The sequence below is a fragment of the Mobula hypostoma genome, chromosome 6, assembly GCF_963921235.1.
Source record: "Mobula hypostoma chromosome 6, sMobHyp1.1, whole genome shotgun sequence".
NCBI classification, from domain to species: Eukaryota; Metazoa; Chordata; class Chondrichthyes; order Myliobatiformes; family Myliobatidae; genus Mobula; species Mobula hypostoma.
Genome location: NC_086102.1, coordinates 47,166,571 through 47,192,880, shown reverse-complemented (window position 1 = coordinate 47,192,880; position 26,310 = coordinate 47,166,571). Strand labels below are relative to the sequence as shown.

Sequence of the window (26,310 nt, the reverse complement as noted above, 5' to 3'; positions counted from 1 at the left end):
GCACTGATCCCTGTGGCACACCACTAGTCACAGGCCTCCACTCGGAGAAGCAATTCTGTGCTACCACTCTTTGGCTTCTTCCATCAAGCCAATGTCTAATTCAATTTACCACCTCTCCATGTATACCTAGCAACTGAATTTTCCTAACTAAGCTCCCATGCGGGACCTTGTCAAAGGCCTTACCGAAGTCCATGTAGACAATATCCACTGCCTTCCCTTCATCCACTTTCCTGGTAACCTCCTCGAAAAACTCCAATAGATTGGTCAAACATGACCTACCACACACAAAGCCATGTTGACTCTCCCTAATAAGTCCCTGTCTATCCAAATGCTTGTAGATTCTGTCTCTTAGTACTCCCTCCAATAACTTACCTACTACTAATGTTAAACTTACTGGCCTATAATTTCCCAGATTACTTTTCGATCCTTTTTTAAACAACGGAACAACATGAGCCACTCTCCAATCCACTGGCACCTCACCTGTAGACAGCGACATTTTAAATACTTCTGCCAGGGCCCCTGCAATTTCAACACTAGTCTCCTTCAAGGTCCAAGGGAACACCCTGTCAGGTCCCGGGGATTTATCCACTTTAATTTTCCTCAAGACAGCAAGGACCTCCTCCTTTTCGATCTGTACAGCTTCCATGATCTCACTACTTGTTTCCCTTAATTCCATAGACTTCATGCCAGTTTCCTTAGTAAACACAGACGCAAAAAACCTGTTTAAGATCTCCCCCATTTCCTTTGGTTCCGCACATAGCCGACCACTCTGATCTTCAAGAGGACCAATTTTATCCCTTACAATCCTTTTCCTCTTAATATACCTGTAAAAGCTCTTTGGATTCTGATATATTTCTTGGCGAGCCACAGTAAGGCAAATAGCCATATGTATTTAAGATATTGTGATAATAGATGCTTAGCTTGAAGTAGGACATAAAGGAATACTAAATAATACTGGATACATAGAAACATAGAAACATAGAAAATAGGTGCAGGAGTAGGCCATTCGGCCCCTCGAGCCTGCACCGCCATTTATTATTATCATGGCTGATCATCCAACTCAGAACCCAGCCTTCCCTCCATACCCCCTGACCCCTGTAGCCACAAGGGCCATATCTAACTCCCTCTTAAACATAGCCAATGAACTGGCCTCAACAGTTTGCTGTGGCAGAGAATTCCACAGATTCACCACTCTCTGTGTGAAGAAGTTTTTCCTAATCTCGGTCCTAAAAGGCTTCCCCTCTATCCTCAAACTGTGACCCCTCGTTCTGGACCTCCCCAACATCGGGAACAATCTTCCCGCATCTAGCCTGTCCAATCCCTTTAGGATCTTATACGTTTCAATCAGATCCCCCCTCAATCTTCTAAATTCCAACGAGTACAAGCCCAGTTCATCCAGTCTTTCTTCATATGAAAGACCTGCCATCCCAGGAATCAATCTGGTGAACCTTCTTTGTACTCCCTCTATGGCAAAGATGTCTTTCCTCAGATTAGGAGACCAAAACTGCACACAATACTCCAGGTGTGGTCTCACCAAGGCCTTGTACAACTGCAGTAGTACCTCCCTGCTCCTGTACTCGAATCCTCTCGCTATAAATGCCAGCATACCGTTCGCCTTTTTCACCGCCTGCTGTACCTGCATGCCCACTTTCAATGACTGGTGTATAATGACACCCAGGTCTCATTGCACCTCCCCTTTTCCTAATCGGCCACCATTCAGATAATAATCTGTTTTCCTATTTTTGCCACCAAAGTGGATAACTTCACATTTATCCACATTAAATTGCATCTGCCATGAGTTTGCCCACTCACCCAACCTATCCAAGTCACCCTGCATCCTCTTAGCATCCTCCTCACTGCTAACACTGCCACCCAGCTTCGTGTCATCCGCAAACTTGGAGATGCTGCATTTAATTCCCTCATCCAAGTCATTAATATATATTGTAAACAACTGGGGTCCCAGCACTGAGCCTTGCGGTACCCCACTAGTCACCGCAAAGTGTCAAAGTGTCCAGAAAAGATGGGAAAAAAGGAGATGAATGGGGATCACTGTATGAAGAATATTTCAATGCTGGAGGGGTTTTGATATTCTTGAGGGATGTTTAGCAGAATCCAGTTAGCGTTAATAAACAATAGAGATGTTATTATTTTGCTTAGTGTTTCCTATAGGCCACCAACTACTAGGAAGGATATAGATGGACAAATTTGTGTGGAAGTTGTTGAGGGACGTAATAGAGACTGAGATTATAAAGAGCTGAGAGGTAAAGATTTCTTAAACACATTCATGACAATTAATCAGTATGTAACTGCCCTAAAAGGGAAGGGAGAGGTGCTGGATCTGGATCTGATCATGTGGACCAAATGTCAGTAGAAGTAATAGTTAGGAATCATTATTGTTTTATCAGAATTATGTCAAATGTAAAAAATACAACCAAAACAATATCATTCCCAAGTTAAAAGAAGGGCAATTTTAATGGATGAAAACATAGCAGCTGAGGTAAACTGTATCTAAGGTTGGAAAGCAATACAAAAGCACACTCAAAGTGGAAGTGCATTTTTAAAATCTAGGTAATACCTAGCAGAGGTAAACTAGATCAGCCAAAGGCACGCTTCACTGGATGAAGGTGAAAATATGTGAAACAAGGAGATAGAATAGGGTTAGATTGATTTGGGAGTAGGTTAAAAGGTTGGCACATTGTGGGCCGAAGGGTCTGTACTGTGCTGTATTGTTTTATGTTCTATGTCAGTTTGATAATAAACAGGAACTAGGATAGGTACAGAAAGTTCACAGTAGCAAATAGAAAGAAGGTAATAGACACAGGAAATGACAAATGAGATGTTAGATAAAACTAAAAGTTGGTTAAAAGATACTGAAAAAGCTACCTGAATGTAAGCCACCAGATCTGGCTAGGATGCATTCCAGATTACCAAGTAAATGTCAGGATGGAAATCTGCCAGTAACTTTTAATCATCTCTGAATAGGGGTAGAATTAAAAGATTGGAGGATTCCAAAATTCCAACTATTAGCTTTTTATTCACAAAGGTACAGAGACCAGAGAATAGTATGGCACAGAGACAGGCCCTTCAGCTCACCAAGATGCCAATTTAAACTAATCCCTTCTGCCTGCACATCCTTGCTTGTTCATGTGCCTGTCTAACTACATAAGGATAACTCAGCCACTGCCATCTAATCAGCTTAACCCCTGTGATAGGGAAACTTCTAAAAAGGACTACCGAACATAAACATTGAATAAATATAATTGGTGGAAACCAGCATGGATTTGTAAAAGACAAGCTGTGTTCAGCTATTCTTCTTTTAAAATGATGTAATAAAAGATCACAGATTCCATTGATGTAGTGCATTCTAAAATTTTAGGACTCTAAAAGGTATTTGATAAAATGTTCATGCTATGAATTATCAACAAGGTTAATCCTCTGGAATAAAAGAGATAAAGGTATCCTGGATAATGAATTATATTGGTTTTATTTACATTGTAATGATTTTCAATTTGGAGTAGGGAAAAGGGAATGGGAATGGTTTTATCATTCTTGCATATTGTGGACACACAGAGCTGAATTTGCATATTAAGCTTTTGATTATTATACATGAATATGTAGATTTCTCACTTCACAAATTAATATTTCTGCTTTTCTGTTCTTGCTTCCTAAATAGGCAACTGCCTGTTTTTGCATCATACTTTATCTAGAGTATTTTTGTTCAGAATTGTCAAAAATTATCTCTGAAGAGCTGGGCATTGCAAGCCATACTGTTGGCCATCAGAATCTGACCTTGAGAAGGTAGCAGTGAACCATCTTCTTCAAGCATAAAAAACCTTGTAGTGAAAGTACTACTGAGGATCTTGGTAGTGAGTTCCAGGATTTAGACCCAGACGATACAATTCCAAGTTAAGAATTTCACTTATCTGGATTAAGTTCACAGTTCACCTATACCTTGCAAATGGTGGTAAGGTGTATATTATTTGCTACAGGATACTTATCCTCCAACTTGGGTTGAGCTTCTGATCAAATGGTGACCCTCAGGATATTTATGGTGGCCATGGTAATGCCGTTGAATATTAAAGGTAGGTGGTTAGATCTCCCCTTGTTGGAGATGGTTGTTACTTAGCAATCTTGTGGCACAAATGTTACTTATATTTATCAGGCTATGCTAAGATATCATCTTTCTGATGCTGAATGTAGGCATGGACCGCTTCATTCCCATTGCATTCCTCTCAGGTCTCTCACCTCTTTAAAATACATGCTCGCATGATGTGAAATAAAAAGCTGAAGCAACTTCCAGTCAGTGTTCTGATGTTAGATTTTTTAAATGGGATACAGCAGCAGAGCACAAAGTTGCAGCAGCTCTCCAGCAGTTACACCAGGGAATCTGCCTGGCTCTGCGCCGAGTTAGAATCCAGAGGGCCTGCTAGTAGGAAGTAAGGTATGAAATAATTTACATTACTTTGCATGTAGTGGATTTTAGCATTTGATGTGTTCTTGGATGCTTTGAGTTTGATTGTTTAAAATATTTTGCTTGATTCATTATTAATAGCTATGTGAATGTTTCTAAAAGCCAAAAATCAGAGAATGTTTAGATAGGTTTGACAGCTGGCTACCCTAAGCAGTATGCCCTAGCTAACTGTCAACACCTTATCCCCACGTGTTTCACAGTCATGTCTCATTCTACACCATCCACTGCACATGAAAGTATTTGGATCGTGCTGATTCATATTACCTCAAAGTGGCCTGGGTCACAGCAGCAAATCGAAACAGAGAGATTCCTCAAAGTTTACCATTTTGAAGTGTGAGTGTGAGCTGTTTGCTGCTAGCAGGGAACTGTGGCTCATCACTTTCTCAATCCACAAAAGATGTCTGTATTAATCTTTGTAAAGAATTTACAGTCATGGTTCAAGATGGCATCAACTAGTCAGTGCTATTCTAAAGTCAGAAGGTTCAAAGTATCTGGGTTGTTATTGCACTGTTACAGTGTCGGAAGCGATGTTTTCTGGATGACACATCCTATAGCACTATTACAATTAAGTGTAGGTAAGTTATTATCTTTGTCCTTCTCAATATCATAACATCAAGTAATCTGGTTACACATTACAACAGAAATTAGAATTGAAGAAAAAAGTTCAGTGTTGTAAAGTCTCTAGACTTTCCCAGTTAATGATAGGCACTATAGAAGTTATTATACTTAAAAGCTTTGGATTCATCAGTTACTACATTACTAATGTTTGTAACATGATTTCATTGGACTAAGGCTAGAAGTTAATGGCCATATTTATTAAGTCTGCAATATGAAGCATTTGCATCAACTCATAGTATCAGACATTAAGTACAATTATACTAATTAAAAACATCTATAGCAAGGTATTCAAAGCACTCTGTATTTTCTTAAAGAGCAATAATTTTAGACTATACACAATAAAGACTGTTTGCATGTTTTTCTTAAAAATCAAGTTACTTCTACTTTTTTTTTTACAATCCTCAGTTTAATTCCTTAAGGTTAATTCTTAGCATAAATTCCAGAAAAGTATTTGCTTACCATGTAAAGTTCAATTTTTATTGATCATGGATTCATTTGCAAGTAAATAAATCATGAATTGAATTGAAATACTATTAACTTTATGTGCTGGATTAACTGTAGTTCTAAGAGAACACAAGTAGGGGCCTGGATTTTGCATTAAAATACTATGCAGGTTCCATCAGACAGAATCACCTGTATACTTGTCTGTAACATGCAAGGATAACAGCATGTTCCTTTCCAAGGTGTCTTGGACCTGCACAAATTTTACCCAAATATTATACTGTGAAGCATCCATTTGTTGGGATTGGCCATGAATATAACATCCCAGCTATCTATGTAGTCAAAACGCAACCCAGGGCAGTACAATATGGAAAGTAAGCTGTTACCCATGCAACAGTCACCCCACCCCCACCCCTCTCCATGCAGGTGATGAATCCAAATGAGTGGCAGAGACTGACACAGTTAGGCACTAGTGGCATCACGGGAATTGCCAGCCAATGTTGAGTTCAATGCCTTAGGAACTCCAGCTCCTGAATTTTCCTTAGGGTTTACTTCTAAAGCCTGCCCCATGAGTGGGTATAGCTGTAAGGCAGCAGAGGTTTGAGATCAGTTTTCTTTCTCCTAGGTGAGCTGCCAACCACAACTGATTAGCCCTATCTGCCCAAAGAACTGGTTTTAAGGCCCCAGTAACCACCTTTTCCCCTTCTCTTGTCAGTAGAAACAGTTCCTCCAGGCTTAGTAACTAAGTCACACGTGAAGGCCAGGAGCTGGACTTGATTGTCAGAGGTTATTTGAGACACATGTCACCAGGAGAATATAATAGGTAGTGAGAGCATATTCCCACCATCATCCCCAACCCCTGGCTAGTTGCATCTCTAGAAAACTACAGCTTTTCTACCTTAAAAGCTATCAAATACATCAGAAAGAGGTAAGGGCATGTATAAGTGAAAATCTAATAGTGATTAAGTTTAATTACTAAATATTGCTGGAGAAATTGTTTACAAATCTGAAGAATTCATTCACATTTTAAACTTAGGTGGAAATTTAACACAGAACTGTACAGCGCTGGACTCATGACGTGCCGAACTAATTAAACCAGAAATTTTTAAAAAAGTAATTAATTATTAAAACATTTTCCATTGATCATTCCGGCAACCATTTTTGTTTTTGAAACTGTGTATTGCAATGGAGGTAGGGAATGGACCTAGTAGTTGTGGTTCCTTGCATGCTTTGAAGACCAACTCCAAAGCATATCTATTGGACTTGTCAGATTCCCTACCCAAAATCAGTCAAATTAACTGGCTTGCCTTCACTGGAAAATAGGTTGTCTAATCACCGAGAACAGAATTGGGGGTTAGGACAAAAGAAATCATCTCTTATCTTTCTTCCCACAAGCAATAGTGTAAAGGCACTTACAATTTCTCTAAAGACTTCCTTGTTTGGTGGAACTGCTGAAAGCCTGTGGTAAAGCCTGTAAAATTCTTCTCAATCTACCTCCTGGGAACAGAGCTAAGTTATTAACAGTTAAATTTCCCCAGATGTTATATACTCCCATCAGTTCTGAAGCTCCCGACCAGTGACCTTCACTGTATATTTCAGCAAGGTTCAGTCTGATTTATTAAGGTGACACTCCCTAGCTTTTCCTATTCTCACACGTCACAGATTGCTTGTGTAGAGGATGTCATACAATTGCCAACAATATCAGTTACAAGCATAATAAGCAACATTGTTCCTTCCGCAAAATTAAGGTCAATGCAAGTTCATCATATAGTTTTCCTAGTTAGTCTAACCAGCAGACAAGCTGGAAACTAGTCATTCCTGTGTTATTTCCTACCCAGGCTGGGAATGTTGATGTGAAATCCATATGAATTCTTAGTACTTTTAAAATAAACTCCAGTGCAAATGAGGTATGGATCACATTTCCTGAACAACAGACGTATCAAAGAAATTAGGTACCTAATACACATCCCATGAGGATCATTCATTTATGAAGCAAATACATTGTTTTATTTGATATTCTAGAAGGAATCTTCTTCTGTTTCAGAATCTTTGTTTGGTTTCGTCAATCTTTCCAATTCCTCACCATCCTAAAAAATCAAAATAAAACAGGGTAATGAATCATTGATAGCAGATGTGTTAAGATTAATAATTTTTAAAACCTCACATACACTTACTTCATGTAACAATTTCCTATTCCCTATTACCATGCTTACCATTAATATCACTTTCCTTACAAAGGAACGTTTGCAGCAGCTTATCATAGGTATTTGACAGTTACATGGAATCATTGTTTTAACACAAGTCAGCAACTGATCACTTAAACTGGAAATCCTGTACGTGTTAGAACAACTGGATTATTCAGGATGGTAAATTTGCTGTCATCTGATGTCAGCAAGCAGTAACAGCCCAAACATTTTTTTTTCCCTTATCCATAAGCTTGCGCCATTGCCTTACACATCGCCCGTGAGTTAGGCAGCTCCTCTGGTTAACTATAAAAATGGAATGCCATGTAGTGATCTACATTAAAAGATATATTCAAAATTGTATGATTCATTGCTTTTACAAGAATATACTTCCACTGAAAGCTATAGGAGGCACTGGTGAGGAAATTACCACAGATCACGATGGTAACCTAGAGGGAAAAAATTTTTTATCTGTTCTCAAAGAACTGTTTGACATGCTGGATGGGTCAAATGATAAATACTATTATAATTGTTAATATTACTACAAAGTTCATGTCAGTACCATGGTTGTTTCTCACATGAATATTCTATTAAACTGTTTGTGTTCCATATAACTGACACTTTTAAAATAAGGCTGTTTATGCTTGTTGAATGAAACTTGCACCATCCTATAACTAGCTAAATGACAAGATATGCCATCAAGCAGCATTGATGGTTTGGAGGCGGTGAGAGCTAGCAGCTTTAAATTCTTGGACATTTACATTTTAGATGACCTGGGCCCAGCATCATGCATCTGGTATGACAATTCAAATGCACATTAACGAGACGCTGCAGAGAGTAGTAGTCACAGCCTGGTCTATCACAGGCACAGCATCTACATGAGGTGCTGTCTCAAGACAGCATCTATCATATGACTATAAAAGGAAAAGGCTACAGAAAGTGTTCAATGCAGCCCAGTCCATCACAGGCAAAACTATCCCCACCGTTGAGCACATTTACGTGGAACGCTGCCACAAGAAAGCAGCATCCATTATCAAATTTCCCCACCATCCAGACCATGCCCTCTTCTTACTACTAGCTTCGGGCAGCAGATACAGAAGCCTTAGGTCCCACACTACCAAGTTCAGAAAGCTATTACCCTACAACCATCAGGCTCCTGATCCAGTGTGGATAACAATCACACCTATTCTGAACTGATTCTATGACCTAGACTCACTTTCAAGGACTCCTTACAACTCACATTCTCAGTATTATTTTTTATTTGCAGAGTTTGTCTTTTGTGCATAGGTTTTATCAGTCTTTGGCTGTGTATAGTTTTCCATAAGTTCTTTTGTATCTTTTTTCCTGTGATGCAAGAAATAAACTTCAAGGTAGTATATGGTAACATATACAGTCCATACTTTGATAATATATTTACTTTGAATTTGATTTACCTTGACTAGACTAGAAATTTTAATTTAATGCCAGTGTGGGCAATTTAGACCCAAACAATTCACAATATTAAAATGCAGAAGCAGAATAGAAAAATGATGGAAATAAGATGAGCAAGATTTTGTAATTTGCCATCAGCTATTTTGGAAGGAAGGGCAGTGATGCCCTCTCCTCAAAGAACCACACAAAATACATTCTCTCTCAGTATCTAGCAAGTGGAAAAAGTGAACACACTAGTTACATTTGCAAGATTGGGCATGGTACAGGATACCACTGACTGCACTGACAAAGCTTTGCTTGCATTAAATGTTAGTTCTACCCTGTACAGGAACCTAAAGGGATTGTACTCAGTAAATCATCTCAATGCTCACTATCCAGTCATGTTACTTTGATTTTGCACAATTCTACTCTATTATAACATTTGAGCAACACAGTAAATGTCTATGCTTGTTCAAATGATATAATAGCGTAGAAATATATCGAACAGTTCCATTTGACTCTGACACCCACACCTATGCAGCCACAAGGATACAAGTTATTAAGACACATTAAAAGCTAAAGTGAACCAATGACATGTTTAAGTATTAAATATGCTACTGCTCCACAAGATTCCTACAGTACTCAGCAGTGCAGCTGAAGATTCATGGTGACTTGTTGCAAACTGCCATCATGAGGAAGTGAGTACACAAGAAAAAAATAGGAATAGCAGAGACAGAAAGATGCTGTGATGCTTGCATTGTGCTGAATCTTGCACTCCAATCCTTCTGTCTTCTTTTGGGTTGATGAAATTTACTAGACTTTGTTGCTATAAACAAAGATTAATAAAAAGTATCAACTTAAGAAAAGCAATTAACTTTAGGGCAGAGGGCAGAGGGCAGATACTCAGAATCAGAATTAATATCACCGGCAAGTGTCATGAAATTTGTTGACTTTGTGGCAGCGGTACAATGCAAAACATAATAATAGAGGGAAAAAACACAGTATATAAAATAGTTTAATTAAATAAGTAGTGCAAAAATAGAGATCAAAAAGTGGTGAGGTAGTGTTCATGGGTTCAATGTCCATTCAGAAATCAGATGGCAGAGGGGAAGAAGCTGTTCCTGAATCATTGAGTGTGTGCCTTCATGCTTCTGTACCTCCTTACTGATGGTAGCAATAAGAAGAAGGCATGACTTGGGTAATAGGGACCCTTAATGATGGACACTGCTATTTTTAGTCATCACTCCTTGAAAGATGTCCTGGATACTATTGAGGCTAGTGCTCATGATGGAGCTGACTAAGTTTACAACTCTCTGCAGCTTACTTCATTCCTGTGCAGTAGCCCCAACCACCCCCCACCCCCACATCAGACAGTGATGCAGCCAGTTAGAATGCTCTCCATGGTACATCTGTAGAAATTTTTAAGTGTTTTTGGAGACGTACCAAAACTTCTCAAACTGCTAATGAAATATAGCCACTGTTGTGCCTTCTTTGTAGTTGTATCGATATGTTGGGTCCAGGTTAGATCCTCAGAGATAATGACACCCAGGAACTTGAAATTGCTCACACTTTCCACTTCTGATCCCTCTATGAGAACTGGTGTGTGTTCCCTTTCTGAAGTCCACTATCAGTTCTTTGGTCTTACTGACTTTGAGTGCACGGTTGTTGTTATGACACCACTCAATTCGCTGATATATCTCACTCCTCTTGTCACCATTTGGAAATTCTGACAACAATGGTTGTATTGTCAGCAAATTTATAGAAGACATTTGAGCTGTGCCTATCCACACAATCACGGGTGTAGAGAGAGTAGAACAGTGGGCTAAGCCATATCCCTAAGGTGTGCCAGTGCTGATTGTCAGTGAGGTGGATATGTTATTTCCAATCCACACACATTGTGGACTACTGGTTAGGAAGTCGAGGATCCAGTTGTAGAGGGAGGTACAGAGGCTCAGGTTCTGGAGCTTTTGATTAGAACTGTAGGAATGATTGTGTTAAATGCTGAGCTACAGTCAATGAACAGCATCTGACATAGGTACTTGTATCGCTTAGGTGATCCAAGGCCACCTAAAGAGCCAATGAGATTGCATCCACCATAGACCTATTCTGGCGATACGCAAATTGCAGTGGGTCTAGGTACTTGCAGATACAGGAGTTAATTCGAGCCATAACCAATCTCTTAACGCACTTCATCAAGTGCTACTGGATGATAGTCATTAAGGCAGCTCACCCTGCTCTTCTTGGGTGATGCCATAATCCTTGCCCTTTTGAAGCAGGTGGGAACTTCTGACTGTAGTGAGGCGAGATTGAAAATGCCTTTGAACACCCCCCACCAATTGGTTGGCACAGGTTTTCAGAGCTCTACCAGGTAGTCTATCTGGGCCTGTTGCCTTGCGAGGGTTCACCCTCTAGAAAGACAACCTGATGTCAGCTTCTGACATAGATATCACAGGGTCACCGGGTGCCGCAGGGATCCGCATAGCTGTAGTTTTACTCTCCCTTTCAAAGTGAGATAAAAGGCATTGAGCTCTCTTCATAAATTAATCAAAAGATTCTTCAATTCTGCATGGTTTTTCAGTAATAACTCCTTAATGTTCTTCAATATCATGTACAACAAATGTTTCTTTAAGAGTCATTATTACATAGAACATAGAATAGTACAGCACATTACAGGCCCTTCGGCCCACAATGTTGTGCCAACCCTCAAACCCTGCCTCCCATATAACCCCCCAACCTTAAATTCCTCCATATATCTGTCTAGTAGCCTCTTAAACTTCACTAGTGTATCTGCCTCCACCACTGACTCAGGCAGTGCATTCCACGCACCAACCACTCTCTGAGTAAAAAACCTTCCTCTAATATCCCCCTTGAACTTCCCACCCCTTACTTTAAAGCCATGTCCTCTTGTATTGAGCAGTGGTGCACTGGGGAAGAGGCACTGGCTATCCACTCTATCTATTCCTCTTATTATCTTGTACACCTCTATCATGTCTCCTCTCATCCTCCTTCTCTCCAAAGAGTAAAGCTCGAGCTCCCTTAATCTCTGATCATAATGCATACTCTCAAAACTAGGCAGCATCCTGGTAAACCTCCTCTGTACCTTTTCCAATGCTTCCACATCCTTCCTATAGTGAGGCAACCAGAACTGGACACAGTACTCCAAGTGTGGCCTAACCAGAGTTTTATAGAACTGCATCATTACATCGCGACTCTTAAACTCTATCCCTCAACTTATGAAAGCTAACACCCCATAAGCTTTCTTAACTACCTTATCTACCTGTGAGGCAACTTTCAGGGATCTGTGGACATGTACCCCGAGATCCCTCTGCTCCTCCACACTACCAAGTATCCTGCCATTTACTTTGTACTCTGCCTTGGAGTTTGTCCTTCCAAAGTGTACCACCTCACACTTCTCCAGGCTGAACTCCATCTGCCACTTCTCAGCCCACTCCTGCATCCTATCAATGTCTCTCTGCAATCTTCGACAATCCTCTACACTATCTACAACAGCACCAACCTTTGCGTCGTCTGCAAACTTGCCAACCCACCCTTCTACCCCCACATCCAGGTCGTTAATAAAAATCACGAAAAGTAGAGGTCCCAGAACAGATCCTTGTGGGACACCACTAGTCACAATCCTCAAATCTGAATGTACTCCCTCCACCACCACCCTCTGCCTTCTGCAGGCAAGCCAATTCTGATTCCACCTGGCCAAAGTTCCCTGGATCCCATGCCTTCTGACTTTCTGAATAAGCCTACCGTATGGAACCTTGTCAAATGCCTTACTAAAATCCATATAGATCACATCCACTGCACTACCCTCATCTATATGCCTGGTCACCTCCCCAAAGAACTCTATCAGGCTTGTTAGACATGATCTGCCCTTCACAAAGCCATGCTGACTGTCCATGATCAGACCATGATTCTCTAAATGTCCATAGATCCTGCCTCTAAGAATCTTTTCCAACAACTTTCCCACCACAGACGTAAGGCTCACTGGTCTATAATTCTTTGTAAGTATTATTCTTTGTAAGTAGGCAGTTTTTTAAAAAAAGAAGTTCAAAAATAAAATATCATATACATAATAGCCTTGAAATTACCACGTTGAATTATTTAGTCAATTATTAAACACATTAACAAGTAAAAATTTTCCACACTCAAAGGCGAAGCTCTATCACTTGTACAATCCATGTCAAAATGAGATACACTCCAATGTGTGACATTGCCACAGGTGGTATAATCAGAACTAGTTAGCTCATTTCATCCTCAAGCACTTATAAATGCATAATTCCATAATCAGAAATAGATTTTCATGGTTACTGCATGCTTGCTCAAAGACAGGATATGACAAAAGACCATGACATAGGAGCAGAATCAGGCCATTCGGCCCTTAGATCTGCTCTGCCATTTGATCATGGCTGATCCATTTCCATCCCTACCCCATTTTCCTGCCTTTTCCCCGTAACCTTTCATGCCCAGACTTATCAAGAATCTATTAATCTCTGCCTTAAATACACCTTATGACCTGGCATCCACAGCTGCCTGTGGCAATGATAGATTCACCGTCCTCTGGGTCAAGAAATTTCTCTTCATCTCTGTTCTAAATGGTCATCCCTCTACTCTGAGGTTGTGTGCTCTCTGATGGGATTGGTCAAACAAATACTATTAAATCTCCTCAATATTACTACACACTCAACTGGGACCATTTAATTGATTGTTTTTTCACATACTGTATATACCATATTTAAATATTTGGATTCCATATTACTCAAAATCTGATAAGGCTGCTTATTATTGATGATTGTAAAAAAAAATTCCTTTGTAAAGTGTTAAATAACTTTATCTTGGAAATCGGTGAAAATTAGAAGTACTTCACATTTTATCCCAAATGCCATTCTTTGTTCATTAAGACATCCAACCTATCTGGAGCTTTGAAATAAAAAGGGATGGAGAGGGACAGGTAATGAGAAAGCAAATACCTCAGTCATTGGAGGAAATTAATAACAAACTGTCAGTTATAATAGATATTTCCATTATTCTACACAAATAAATGTAATTTAAAAAGTGAAGCAATATCAAAATAAAATCTTAACAGAAGCTACATTGGGAAGAAAGAAACAGATTTTGTCAAGAAAATTTCCTAACTGATTATAAATAAAAGCAGAAATGCAGGAACAATTCATGTAGTTAAACAGCATCTGAAGATAGAAAGGCCAGTTAATACTTTAGGTATCCGTGGTTGTATTAGTTTACCTAATTGATTTGTATTTTTTTACTCTAGATCAACAATATTTGTTGTTCTTATTAGTTTCACTAGGAAAAATAATCTTCCAGAAGGAAGTGCTTTACTCTTTTCCATTGATGGTGTCATATCCTGGCCTTGTGCCTCACTGTGCTTCGGTTCATATAGCATGATTAAATTTCACCATGGTCATAACTGTATTAAAAAGGACTTTAAAATGTACATTATGAATAGTGTTAGAATGCCTTATGCAACGAGTACAGGTGAAAATCCTTCAGTCTAAATCCTTGCATGCATGTAAATACATGACAATTTTAACTTGGCAATATAAATGACCAATTGTGAGCATACTAACTATTTACGGGTTGTTGTAAGCTACATCAGTACAAAACTACTCTCGAGAATATGTAAGCATTTCACAGAGGAGCTGAATTTACTAATTTTTTTTGGAAAATAAGATACATTGTGAACATATGAACTACCTACCCCACTGGAACGTTCTAGAATTTCACCATTTATAACCTTTAGTCTCTCTTGTTGTAGCGTATACACTGGATCCTTTATCCTGCTGGAATTGTAGATAAATATTGCCAGGAATACCACAGGAACTTCTAACAAAAAAGTCAGTGAAGGTTTAAAATCAAATTCAAAGATGGATACTGTAGTAATGATAACAGTTATTATTTGGGCTGTGAGGACATGAAACATATTGTCCCTGAATTTCAGGATAAAAGCCACAGATAGTCCAAAGGCAGCTGTAGTAAAGATTAAAGCCACAGAAAACACATTGTGTCCGTAGAAAAATCCACAATTTCGGATGTGGGTACGGGATTCAGATTGAAGTAGTAATATCAATCCATTGAATATAACACCAAAAAAGTACAGTTTACTATTTTGAATAAAAATACTTTCAGTCAGTTGATCTCCTTCTTTCAGCATTTTTTCATTATAAATATTAGCCATTGAAGAAACAAAACACTGTATAATTATAAAAAGGTGGCCAAAACCAAGGTTAAGTTCTTTGAATGAATTAGTATCCCATTTTGGAGTTGCTGTGGGATGGATCAGCTGGTGTTGTGCATTTTTAATCTGAGATGTCCCAAGTGGGAAGCAGCTATCTGATGCAGTGGAGTGCACGTAATGATTCGAAATGTGCCTGGATACACTGTCTTGTGCTTTTCCAGTCCCTGATACAAGAGCCACAATGGAAAGGAATAAAATCACCAGTGATGCCCATTGCACTGAGGACAGGCGCCGCCTATTGGAAAGCAGAAACACAGCATTACTCAATTTACTTTTAGTAAACTAACCCCATCTTGAGTAGCAAAATACATTTAACTCACAGAATAATTAACAATTTGACATTTTTGTAATATCCAAGCTACTAATTGAACAGGTCTGTATGATAGTCATATAATCAACCAATATTTTTCTAGCAACTTTCTAACAGTATTTTATTGAACTAGGAATAGTCTTACAGTGCTTATGAACAGCTTCCTTTCGTGGCATACCAATACATCACAACTTAGATCTTGAACACTAGAACTTTAAAAATTCAGTTTTCATATAAATGTTGTAACAGGCACTATGATGAGTGAATCTCAAAAACAATTATTGAATTAATCTTTTATTCAATAAGCTTCATGACAACTAGATCAAAGGAATTACAATTTAACTATACATCTCAGTCAATTACCTTATGAATAATGGCCAATTAAGAAATAATTACATAATTTACTTCTTTTAATAATAGATTGATAGCAGCTTTGGTGAAAGCCCAAGCAATTCACTCGAGCAGACCATATAGATTTGTGTACTGAATGCAGATTTGTCAGAATGTTTGCAGTAAAAGAGAATATTAAATGAGTCACTTTGTTCAGCCTTCATTCTAATTATCAAATTACTACATAAATTATTTAATCAACTTACTTGAGAACAACTCTGAACAGAAGAGCAGTTGTGATAATAACAAAATTCGAAAACAAAACTGCCATTGCCTATACAAGAAATACCAGAAAGAAAATTTGTTAGCTATGCAAGCAAAAGCCATAGACTTAACATGTTAAGTATTTACTGTGATATGCTACTGCATGATATATAAAGTGTAAAAGAGAGGTGAGAGTGTATACCGGACCGCTAGAAAGCAATGCTACATAGGTAGAAATAGGGGACAATGAAATGGCGGATGAACTGCGTAAGTATTTTGCAGTCTTCACTGTGGAAGACAATAGAATGGTGGAAGTTCCAGGTGTCAGGGGGCATGAAGTGTGTGAAGTTACCATAACTAGAGAGCAGGCTCTTGCGAAACTGATGGGTCTGAAGGTAGATAAGTCACTTGGACCAGATGGTATACACCCTAGCGTTCAGAAAGAGGTGGGTGAAGAGATCATGGAGGTATTAGTAGTGATCTTTCACGAATCACTAGATCTTGGAACTGTTCCAGAAGACTGGAAAATTGCAAATGTCACTGCACTCTTCAAGAAGGGAGAAAGGCAGAAGAAGATGTTGGAGTTGATTATTAAGGATGAGGTCTCAAGGTACTTGGAGGCACGTGATAAAATAGGCCATAGTCAGCATGGTTTCTGAAAGGGAAAATCTTGCCTGACAAATTGTTAGAATTCTTTGAAGAAATAACGAGCACACTAGACAAAGGAGAATCAGTTGATGTTATGTGCTTGGGTTTTCAGGAGGCCTTTGACAAGGTGCCACACGAGGCTGCTTAACAAGATAAGAGGCCGTGGTAAGATTCTAGCATGGATAAGGCAGTGGCTGATTGGCAGGAGCCAAAGAGTGGGAATAAAAAGAGCCTTTTCTGGCTGGCTGCCAGTGACTAGTGGTGTTCCACAGGGGTCTGTGTTGAGATTGATTCTTTTAATGTTATATGCAAATGATTTGGATTATGGCATTGATAGCTTTGTTGAAAAGTTTGCAGATGATATGAAGATTGGTAGAGGGGCTGGTGGTTTTGAGGAAGTAGAGAGGCTACAGATGGACTTAGACAGATTAGGAGAATGGGCAAAGAAATGGCACATGGAATACAGTGTCGGGCAGTGATGGCCATGCACTTTGGCAGAAGAAGTGAAAGAGCTGACTATTTTTTAAATGGAGAGAAAATACAAAAAACTGAGGTGCAAAGGGACTTGGGAGACCTTGTGCAGGATTCCCTAAAGGTTAATTTGTAGGTTGAGTCTGTGGTGAGGAAGGAAAATGCGATGTTAGCATTCATTTCAAGAGAACTAGAATACAAGAGGAAGGATGTAATTTTGAGACTTTATAAAGCACCGTGTGGCCTCACTTGCAGTTGGTGTGAGCAGCTTTGGTCCCTTATCTTAAAAAGGATGTGCTGAAACTGGAGAGGGTTCAAAGAAGATTCACAAAAACGAGTCCAGGATTGAATGGTTTGTCATATGAAGAGCGTTAGATGGCTCTGGGTCTTTGGGGTAACTGCAAGTCTGTGTCTTTGCTGTTGCTTTGCTCACGCTTGAGTGCTCAGTGGCAGATGTCGATGCCTTTTTCTGCCGGTGGGGGGAAGGGGGGGATTGTTGCTTGCTGCCGCTTATGCGTGGGAGGGAGGGGAGCGGGGGGGGGACTTTGGGGTTCTAACATTTAACTGTCATCCATTATTTGGGGGCAGTCCTCTGTTTTCATGGATGGTTGTGAAGAGAAAACATTTCAGGATGTATATTGTATACATTTCTCTAACATTAAATGTACCTTTGAAACCTCATTGAAACTTATCAAATGTTGAAAGACCTTGAAAAAGTGGATGTGGACAGAATGTTTCCTATGGTGGGAGAGTTGAAGACTGGAGGAAACAGCCTCAGAATAGAGGGGCGTCCTTTTATAATGAAGATGAAGAGGAATTTCTTCAGCCAGAGAGTGGTAAATCTGTGGAATTCTTAGCCATTGACAGCTGTGGAGGCTGTGTTTATGTATATTTAAGGCAGAGGTTGATAGTTTCTTGATTGATCAGGGCATGAAGAGATATGGGGAAAAGGCAGAACACTGGGGCTGAGTGGAAAATTGGATCAGCCATGATGAAAGGGTGGAGCAGACTCGATGGACCAAAAAGCGTAGTAACTTATAGTCTTTTGAATAGAGTAGCCAATTTTAAGTCCTATGTGAAGTTTTGAAAACATAGAATTCCAAACAAAATAGCCAAAATATACACTTTTAAATGTGTTGAATGTTATAATTGTGCAATACTATAATAAACACACTGATTAAAAATTATCATAATGGAAAATTGAAGATGACCACATTATAAAAGTACAACATCCAGGGTAGTAATCTCAGGATTGCTGCCTGTGCCACGTGCTAACAAGCGAAAAAATAGCATGATCAGGCATATTAATCTGTGGCTGAGAGACTGGTGTAGGGGGCAGGGCTTCAGATTCCTGGATCATTGGGACCTCTTCTGGGGGAAGTACGACCTGTATAAAAGGAGGGGTTGCACCTGAACCTAAAGGGGTCCAATATCCTAGCAGGCAGGATTCATAGAGCTGCTAGGAAGGGTTTAAACTAATTTGGCAGGGGGAAGGGGTCCGCAGTGATAGCGCTGAGGAATGGGAAAACAGAAATAAGTCAAAGCTTCTGTGCAACAGAGATGATAGAAAGGACAGGCAGGAAATGAGGCATAATCACAGCCAGTGGGATGAGTTACAGGGCAATAGAGGCATGGTGCAGTTAAAACAGAAAAAAACAAATACTGGACTGAAAGTGTTATCTTTGAATGCACGCAGCATAAGAAATGAAACGGATGATCTTGAAATTCAGCTACAGATTGGCAAGTATGACGTTGTGGCCATCTTTGAAACTTGGCTAAAGGATGGCCATCTCTGGGAACTGAACGTCCAAGGATATATGGTGTATCGGAAAGATAGGTTAGTAGGCAGAGGGGGTGGTGTGGCCCTGTGTATAAGAAATAATATTAAATCATTAGAAAGGGGTGAATTAGGATCTGAAGATGTAGAGTCTCTATGGGTTGAGTTAAGAAATGTCAAGGACCCTAATGGCAGTTGTATACAGGCCTCCAAACAACAGCCAGAATGTGGATTACAAATTACAGCAGGAGATAGAAAAGGCATGTCAGAAGGGCAATATCATGATAATCGTTGGGATTTTAACAGAAAGTGGATTGGGAAAACCAGGCCAGTACTGGACCTCAAGAGAGAGAATTTGTAGAATGTCTAATGGATGGCTTTTTAGAACAGATTGTTGTTGGGCCCACAAGGGGATCAGCTGTGCTGGATTGGGTGTTGTGCAAAGATCTAGAGGTGATAAGAGAGCTTAAAGTTAAGGAACCCTTAGGGAACAGTGATCACAATATGATCGAGTTCACTTTGAAATTTGAGAAGGAGAAACTAAATTCCAATGTGTTGGTATTTCAGTGGAATAAAGGAAATTACAATGGCATGAGAGAGGAACTGGCCAAAGTTGACTGGAAAGGGACACTAGCAGGAAGGACAGCAGATCAGCAATGGCTGGAGTTTCTGTGAAAAATGAGGGAAGTGCAAGACAGATATATTCCAAATAAGAAGAAAGTTTTGAATGGAAGGACACTACCGTAGCTGACAAGTCAGAGCCAAAGTAAAAGCAAAAGAGAGGGCATACAAGGAAGCCAAAGCTAGTGGGAAGATAGAAGATTGGGAAGCTTTTAAAAACTTGCAGAAGGAAACTAAGAAGATCATTAGGAAGGAAAAGATGAATTATGAAAGGAAGCTGGTGACTAATATCAAAGAAGATACTAAAAGCTTTTTTAAGTATATAAAAGGTAAAAGAGAGTTGAGGGTAGATATAGGACCAACGGAAAATGACGCTGGAGATATTGTAATGAGAGACGCAGAGATGGCAGAGGAAATGAATGCATTATTTTGCAACAGTCTTCACGGTGGAAGACGTCTTCAGTATACCAGACATTCAAGAGTGTCAGGGAAGTGAAGTATGTGCAGTGAAAATTACGACTGAGAAGGTGCTCAGGAAGCTTAATGGTCTGAGGGTGGATAAATCTCCTGGACCTGATGGAATGCACCCTTGGGTTCTGAAGGAAGTAGCTGGAGAGATTGTGGCAGCATTAACAATGATCTTTCAAGAATTGTTAGATTCTGACATTGTACTGGATGACTGGAAAACTGCAAATATCACTCCACTATTTAAGAAGGGTGGGAGGCAGCAGAAAGGAAACTATAGACCAATTAGCCTGACATCAGTGGTTGGGAAGTTGTTGGAATCGATTGTGAGGGATGAGATCACAGTGTACCTGGAGGCACATGACAAGACAGGCCAAAGCTACTATGGTTTCTTGAAAGGGAAATCCTGCCTGACTAACCTATTGCAATTTTCTGAGGAAATTACAAGCAGGGTAGACAAAGGAAATGCAGTATATGTGGTGCATTTGGATTTTTAGAAGGGCTTTGACAAGGTACTGCACATGAGGCTGCTTAGCAAGATAAGAGCCCATGGAATTACTGGAAAATTACTAGCATGAGTGGAGCATTGGCTGATCGGCAGAAAACAGAGAGTGGGAATAAAGGGATCCTATTCTGGCTGGCTGCCTGTTACCAGTGGAGCGCCACAGGAGTCGGTGTTGGGATTGCTGCTTTTTACGATGTATGTCAATGATTGGATTATGTGATTAATGGATTTGTGGCTAAATTTGCCGATGATACAAAGATAGGTGGAGGAGCTAGTAGTGTTGAGGAAACAGAGAGCCTGCACAGAGACTTAGATAGTTTATGGGACTGGCAAAGAAGTGGCAAATGAAATACAATGTTGGAAAGTGTATGGTCATGCACTTTGGTGGAAGAAATAAATGAGCAAAAAAATGGGCAGACTATTATTTAGATGGGGAGAGAATCCAAAATGCAGAGATGCAAAAAGGACTTGAGGGTCCTTGTGCAGGATACCCTAAAGGTTAACCTCCAGGTTGAGTCGATGGTGAAGAAGGCAAATGCAATGTTACCTCATTTCTAGAGGTATAGAATATAAGAGCGGGGATGTGATGTTAAGGCTCTATAAGGCACTTGTGAGACCATATTTGGATTATTGTGTGCAGCTTTGAGCTCCTTATTTTAAAAAGGATATACTGACATTGGAGAAGGTTCAGAGAAGATTCACGAGAATTATTCCAGGAATGAAAGGGTTACCGTATGAGGAACATCTGGCAGCTCTTGGACTGTATTCCCTGGAGTTCAGGAGAATAAGGGGGAATCTCATAGAAACATTCCGAATGTTAAAAGACCTCAACAGATTAGATATGGCAAGCTATTTCTCATGGTAGGAGAGTCAACCGTTGCCTGAGGAGTGACCTGGATCCACTCCAATTTGCCTACCATCTCAAAGGGTCAACAACAGATGCCACTTCATTGGCTCTTCAAGAGGGTACAACTTCAGGATTGAAGGATGTCCATTTACAATGGAGATGTGGAGAAATTACTTTAGTCAGAGGGTGGTAAATCTGTGGAATTTGTTGCCACGAGTGGCTGTGGAGGCCAAGTTACTGGGTTTATTTAAGGTACAGATAGATAGGTTCTTGATTAGCCAGGACATTAAAGAGTACGGGGAGAAGGCAGGGGAATGGGGATGACTGGAAGAATTGGATCAGCCCATGATTGAATGGCGGGGCAGACTCGATGGGCCTAATGGCCTACTTCTGCTCCTATATCTTATAGTCTTATGGTCTCATAACAATTTAATTTTCTTATTTTTGTCTAAAGTGGGGAAGTAATGAGACAAAATACCTATATATTACTATATACTACATTGAGCTTTTTCTTACACGAATTTACAGAAAATAAAGAAATACAATACCACTACAAAAAATATATACATGATGGTAGCTTAGTGGTTAACGCAATGCTGTCTGTAAGAAGTTTGTGCATCCCTCCCCATGAGCACATGGGAGTTTTTCTAGGTTTTCCAGTTTCCCTTCACATTCCAAAGATATACTGGCTGGTAGGTTAATTGTCATTGTAAATTGTCCAGTGTTTAGTCTAGGGCTAAATAGGTGGGTTGCTGGATCATACGTCTCGTCGGGCTGGAAAGGTCCATTCCATGCTGTATCTCTAAATAAACTGAATAAAGACTAACAGATAACCAATGTGCAAAAGAAGACAAACTATGCAGATAAAAACACATACTATTGAGAACATGAGTTGTAAAGAGTCTTTGAAAATGAGTCTGTACGTCCAGTTGCAAAGGGAGATTCTAAGGCCCAGGTTTTGGAGCTTAGTGATGAATTTCAAGGGATGATAGTGTTTAACACTAAGTTATGTCAAATGAAGAATATCCTGATGCACTGTTCAGCTGTTGCAGAGCTGAGTGAAGAGCCAATGAAATGGCATCTGCTGTTGATCCTTTGAGATGGTAGGCAAATTGGAGTGGATCCAGGTCACTCCTCAGGCAACGGTTGATAAGCTTCATGACCAACCTCTCAAAGCATTTCTTCACAGTGATGTAAGTGCTACTGGGCAATAGTCATTGAGGTAGGTTACCAAGTTCTTCATGGGCACCAGTACGATGGAAGCCTGCTTGAAGCAGATGTCCAAAACGAGTGGTTGAAGATGCCCATAAACACTTCAGCCAGATGATTAGCACAGATCTTCACTACTCAGCAAGGTACACCATCTGAGCAAGATCATTTTTGTAGATTCACCCTCCTAAAGGCTGCTCTCAGGTACTGAAGGATTCTTATCAAAATTAATTATTCTTATTACTTACCTAAGCAGCAGTATTATTTTCCTCCAAGAATATCACAATCTTGTCGTGGTTTGGAAGCTTACATGCCTCAATAATCCAGACAGCTATGTTGGCTGGAGTCAGGGCTTTATGCTTAGAATCTTGGTAGGTCACCCATGCCAAAAAGATCAAAAAATAGAGGCCAGACTAAGAATGGTCCATTAGTTCTCCATGTTTGGGGTTTCAGCTCAGGGCTAATAACCCTGACTGGAAAATAAAACTGTTACAGAAGCAGCAATGAAGAACCCCTCTTCATCTGAGTGTGACGGTATTCCGGAGTCTCTAACTAAGACTTGCATGGCTGACAGCAGCGAAACCTGAGAGGAAGCTACTGACATGACAAAGGATGCTAGAGATGGAGGACCTTCGTTGCTGCCCTAAACGCCAGGGGCGTAATGGGACGTAAGTAAGTAATATTATTTTGATAAAAGTGGTCTTGCTTTTGATTTTATTCCTATTTACTGCTTAATTGGATGGAATGACTGCCTAACAGCTTTAGTATGGATCAACATTACTAAATTGCCAGTAAACTTTTATCCCTTGTTAGAGGCTGCACATTAAAATTTTGCCATGAAGTTATTTTGTGCACTCTACTATTCCTGCTGTACAACTTAAGAAATGCTCTCATATAGTTTAAGGTAAATCTGATTCTGATTTTTTTTTCTTTCACTTTGATTAGATTACCCAAATGTTTGCTTAAATCAGAAACATTCAGCTCTACCTACAGTAGATTTTACAATATGCTAAAGTACATCAGTCAGTGAACCTTATTCCATCTTACTTGTATGTTTGCATTTGCCCCCATCTATGTATTTTAATAACACAGAAAATATGTCATGGTCACTAATACCGGAGGGATGGAAAGAGAATGGACAAGAGAACTAGAGAATTTGGGGTGGTGGTTTAAACAGTAAGTCAGAAAAAGTCAAAACACAAAGGATAACCTTTTAAATTCAGGTTTACATGGACATGTCAGACTGAATGACCTGTTTTTGTGATGCTGTATGGTTCTGTGACACTCAGTAAAATGCAGAGAGTAAATCTGACAAAGGCTTTTAAAATCATGACAAGTACAGGTAGGGTAGAAGGTCAGAGACTTTTTCCACCTTTAAGATGAGAAGGAGAAAGTTTAAAGGAGATTTGCAGGGTTATTTTTCTTTAAACACAGAGTGGTAAATGTATGGAATGCGCTGCCAAGGCCGGAGGTGGGCACAGACAAGATAATGATGTTTGGACGGTTAGCATTTGGACAGGCACATGAACATGCAGGGAATGGAGGAATATAGATCACACACAGATAGATTGTGGAACTTTTAATTCAGCATCATGGTCAACACAGACATTGTGGGCCAAAGGACCTGTTGTTATACTGTACTGTTCAATGTTCTATGCTGACAACTAGGAGCTAATATAAATCAATGGGATTTGCTGTTATGGGTAGCAGATACTAGTGACAGCCCAATTTTGAGCAAATTTTAGGTCTCACACAACGTGTATGATATTAGGCAGAAATTGATTTTGATCACCTACTTTCAAAATAAATCACTTTCAGGTTACAAATAGCAAGATTATAACAATGGCAAAGTCTTCTTTGCAGTGTCCAAACTTATTCCAAAAATAAGTTTCCAACCAAATTTGGACAAATTTTCAACTTCTGACTATTACTATTTATTCCACATTTAATCTTCAACAGGTAGAAAGAGGGATCTATGCTTAGAACACATTTCAACTCTGATGTTTTTGACCCAAGTTTGATACCTAATCTAAAGTACCTTTTCTGACTAAAGATGATCCAAATCACTTCAAAATAGATTGTGCTAATGTTGGAAATTTCTCATTTTTGCATATGACTAGGGCTCACAAAGCAGACGAGATACTGTTTCAAGATAATGGAAGCTGAGCTAATGGACGAGGAGCTTGGGTTTTCAATAACTGAACATAAATTCTAACAATAAATACCTTCTGTAGTCCCAATGTAGTTTCAACTTACCGGCTGGAGGTAGACCAACACATAGAAGATAATTAAATTATCCACAAAGTAGAGAAGTGCTGGAACAGACCATTTCATAAGTTGAAAAACACTGCGCCAAGAGGAACATTTTAAATCCTGGCAAGTCCGACCCTCTGAAAAGAAAAAGAGTATCCTTTTCATTAATTATAAAACATTATTTCTTTAGTATTAATCAAGAAATAATATGGCAAACAAATGCAATAACAGGAATAAACTTTAATCTTCATTAGGTCAAACTGACACATCACATATTTTTGAGAATGAAAATGTGATGCATTCATGGCAGTTCCTTGAATAACACTAAGTGACCATTGTGTTCTTGTATTTGAAACACCAAAAGTTAGATGCAGGTACAGTAATTATTTCAGAAGACAAGGCAGATGGAGTATAAACATAGGTAAGTTTAACAACACAGCTTTAAAGAGAGTAAGTCTGAAATTTGAGGGTACACCTGGATTGGAGGCAGTGCAGAGAATGCTTACTAGGTTGATTTCTTAGGTAGGAAGAGTTGTCTTAGATTGGGTCTGTACTTCTCTGGAGTTTAGAAGAATAAGATCTTTTAAAAAATGCTCCGACATAACTAGTTGCAATTGATGTCAACAGGGTTTTGGTGGAAAAATGTAGAACTCAGGCATTGTAATTTAGAATCAAAATTAGATTTTAGGATTAAATATTAAATTCAATAGCTTCACATAACTCATTTTTTTCTGTATGGATTAGAACTAATTAGTAGTTAGTAGGCTACTTGGCTTCTTAAACCTGGCCCATTGTTCAATATGATCTTGGCTGATCTGCCAAGGCCTCATCTCCTCTGTGCCAGTTCCACCACAGTGCTCAGTACTCTGATCTTCCAAAAATGTATCTACTCCCTCTTTAAATATTTCCAATGATCTAGCTTTCTCAAACTTTCTGAGTACAAAATTCTAGAGGTTCACCTCTGGAGATTCAATAGAGCTATAGTTACCCACGCTTTGTCTTCTTACAAATTTGTTTTAAATTACTAAACCCAAATCTTCCAATTATGTCCATTTTCCCACTAGTGGAAACATCCTGACATCCATCTTGTTGTATTCCTAAGAATCTTCTATGTCTCGATTAAGATCGCTTCTCATTCTTCTAATATCTCGGATCGAGTTCTCAGTATTCTCAGGAGAGAGGGTGAGCAGCCAGATGTCGTGGTCCACGTGGGGACCAATGA

At 39.4% G+C, this 26,310-nt stretch overlaps 1 protein-coding gene across 4 annotated transcripts in view; it reads right to left on the bottom strand.

Moving 5' to 3' along the window:
- Positions 1-1,806: 1,806 nt before the first annotated feature.
- slc35a5 (solute carrier family 35 member A5) overlaps positions 1,807-26,310 on the bottom strand; it is a 65,731-nt gene continuing 41,227 nt past the window's right edge. For all 4 annotated transcript variants that reach the window (XM_063050770.1, XM_063050769.1, XM_063050768.1 and 1 more), the window contains 4 exons: positions 25,092-25,225; positions 16,295-16,362; positions 14,852-15,623; positions 1,807-7,617 (listed from right to left, as the gene is read on the bottom strand). In XM_063050770.1, the coding sequence (XP_062906840.1) occupies positions 7,549-7,617; positions 14,852-15,623; positions 16,295-16,362; positions 25,092-25,225 (1,043 nt within the window). In that variant the 3' untranslated portion in view covers positions 1,807-7,548. The remainder of the gene's footprint in view (positions 7,618-14,851; positions 15,624-16,294; positions 16,363-25,091; positions 25,226-26,310) is intronic.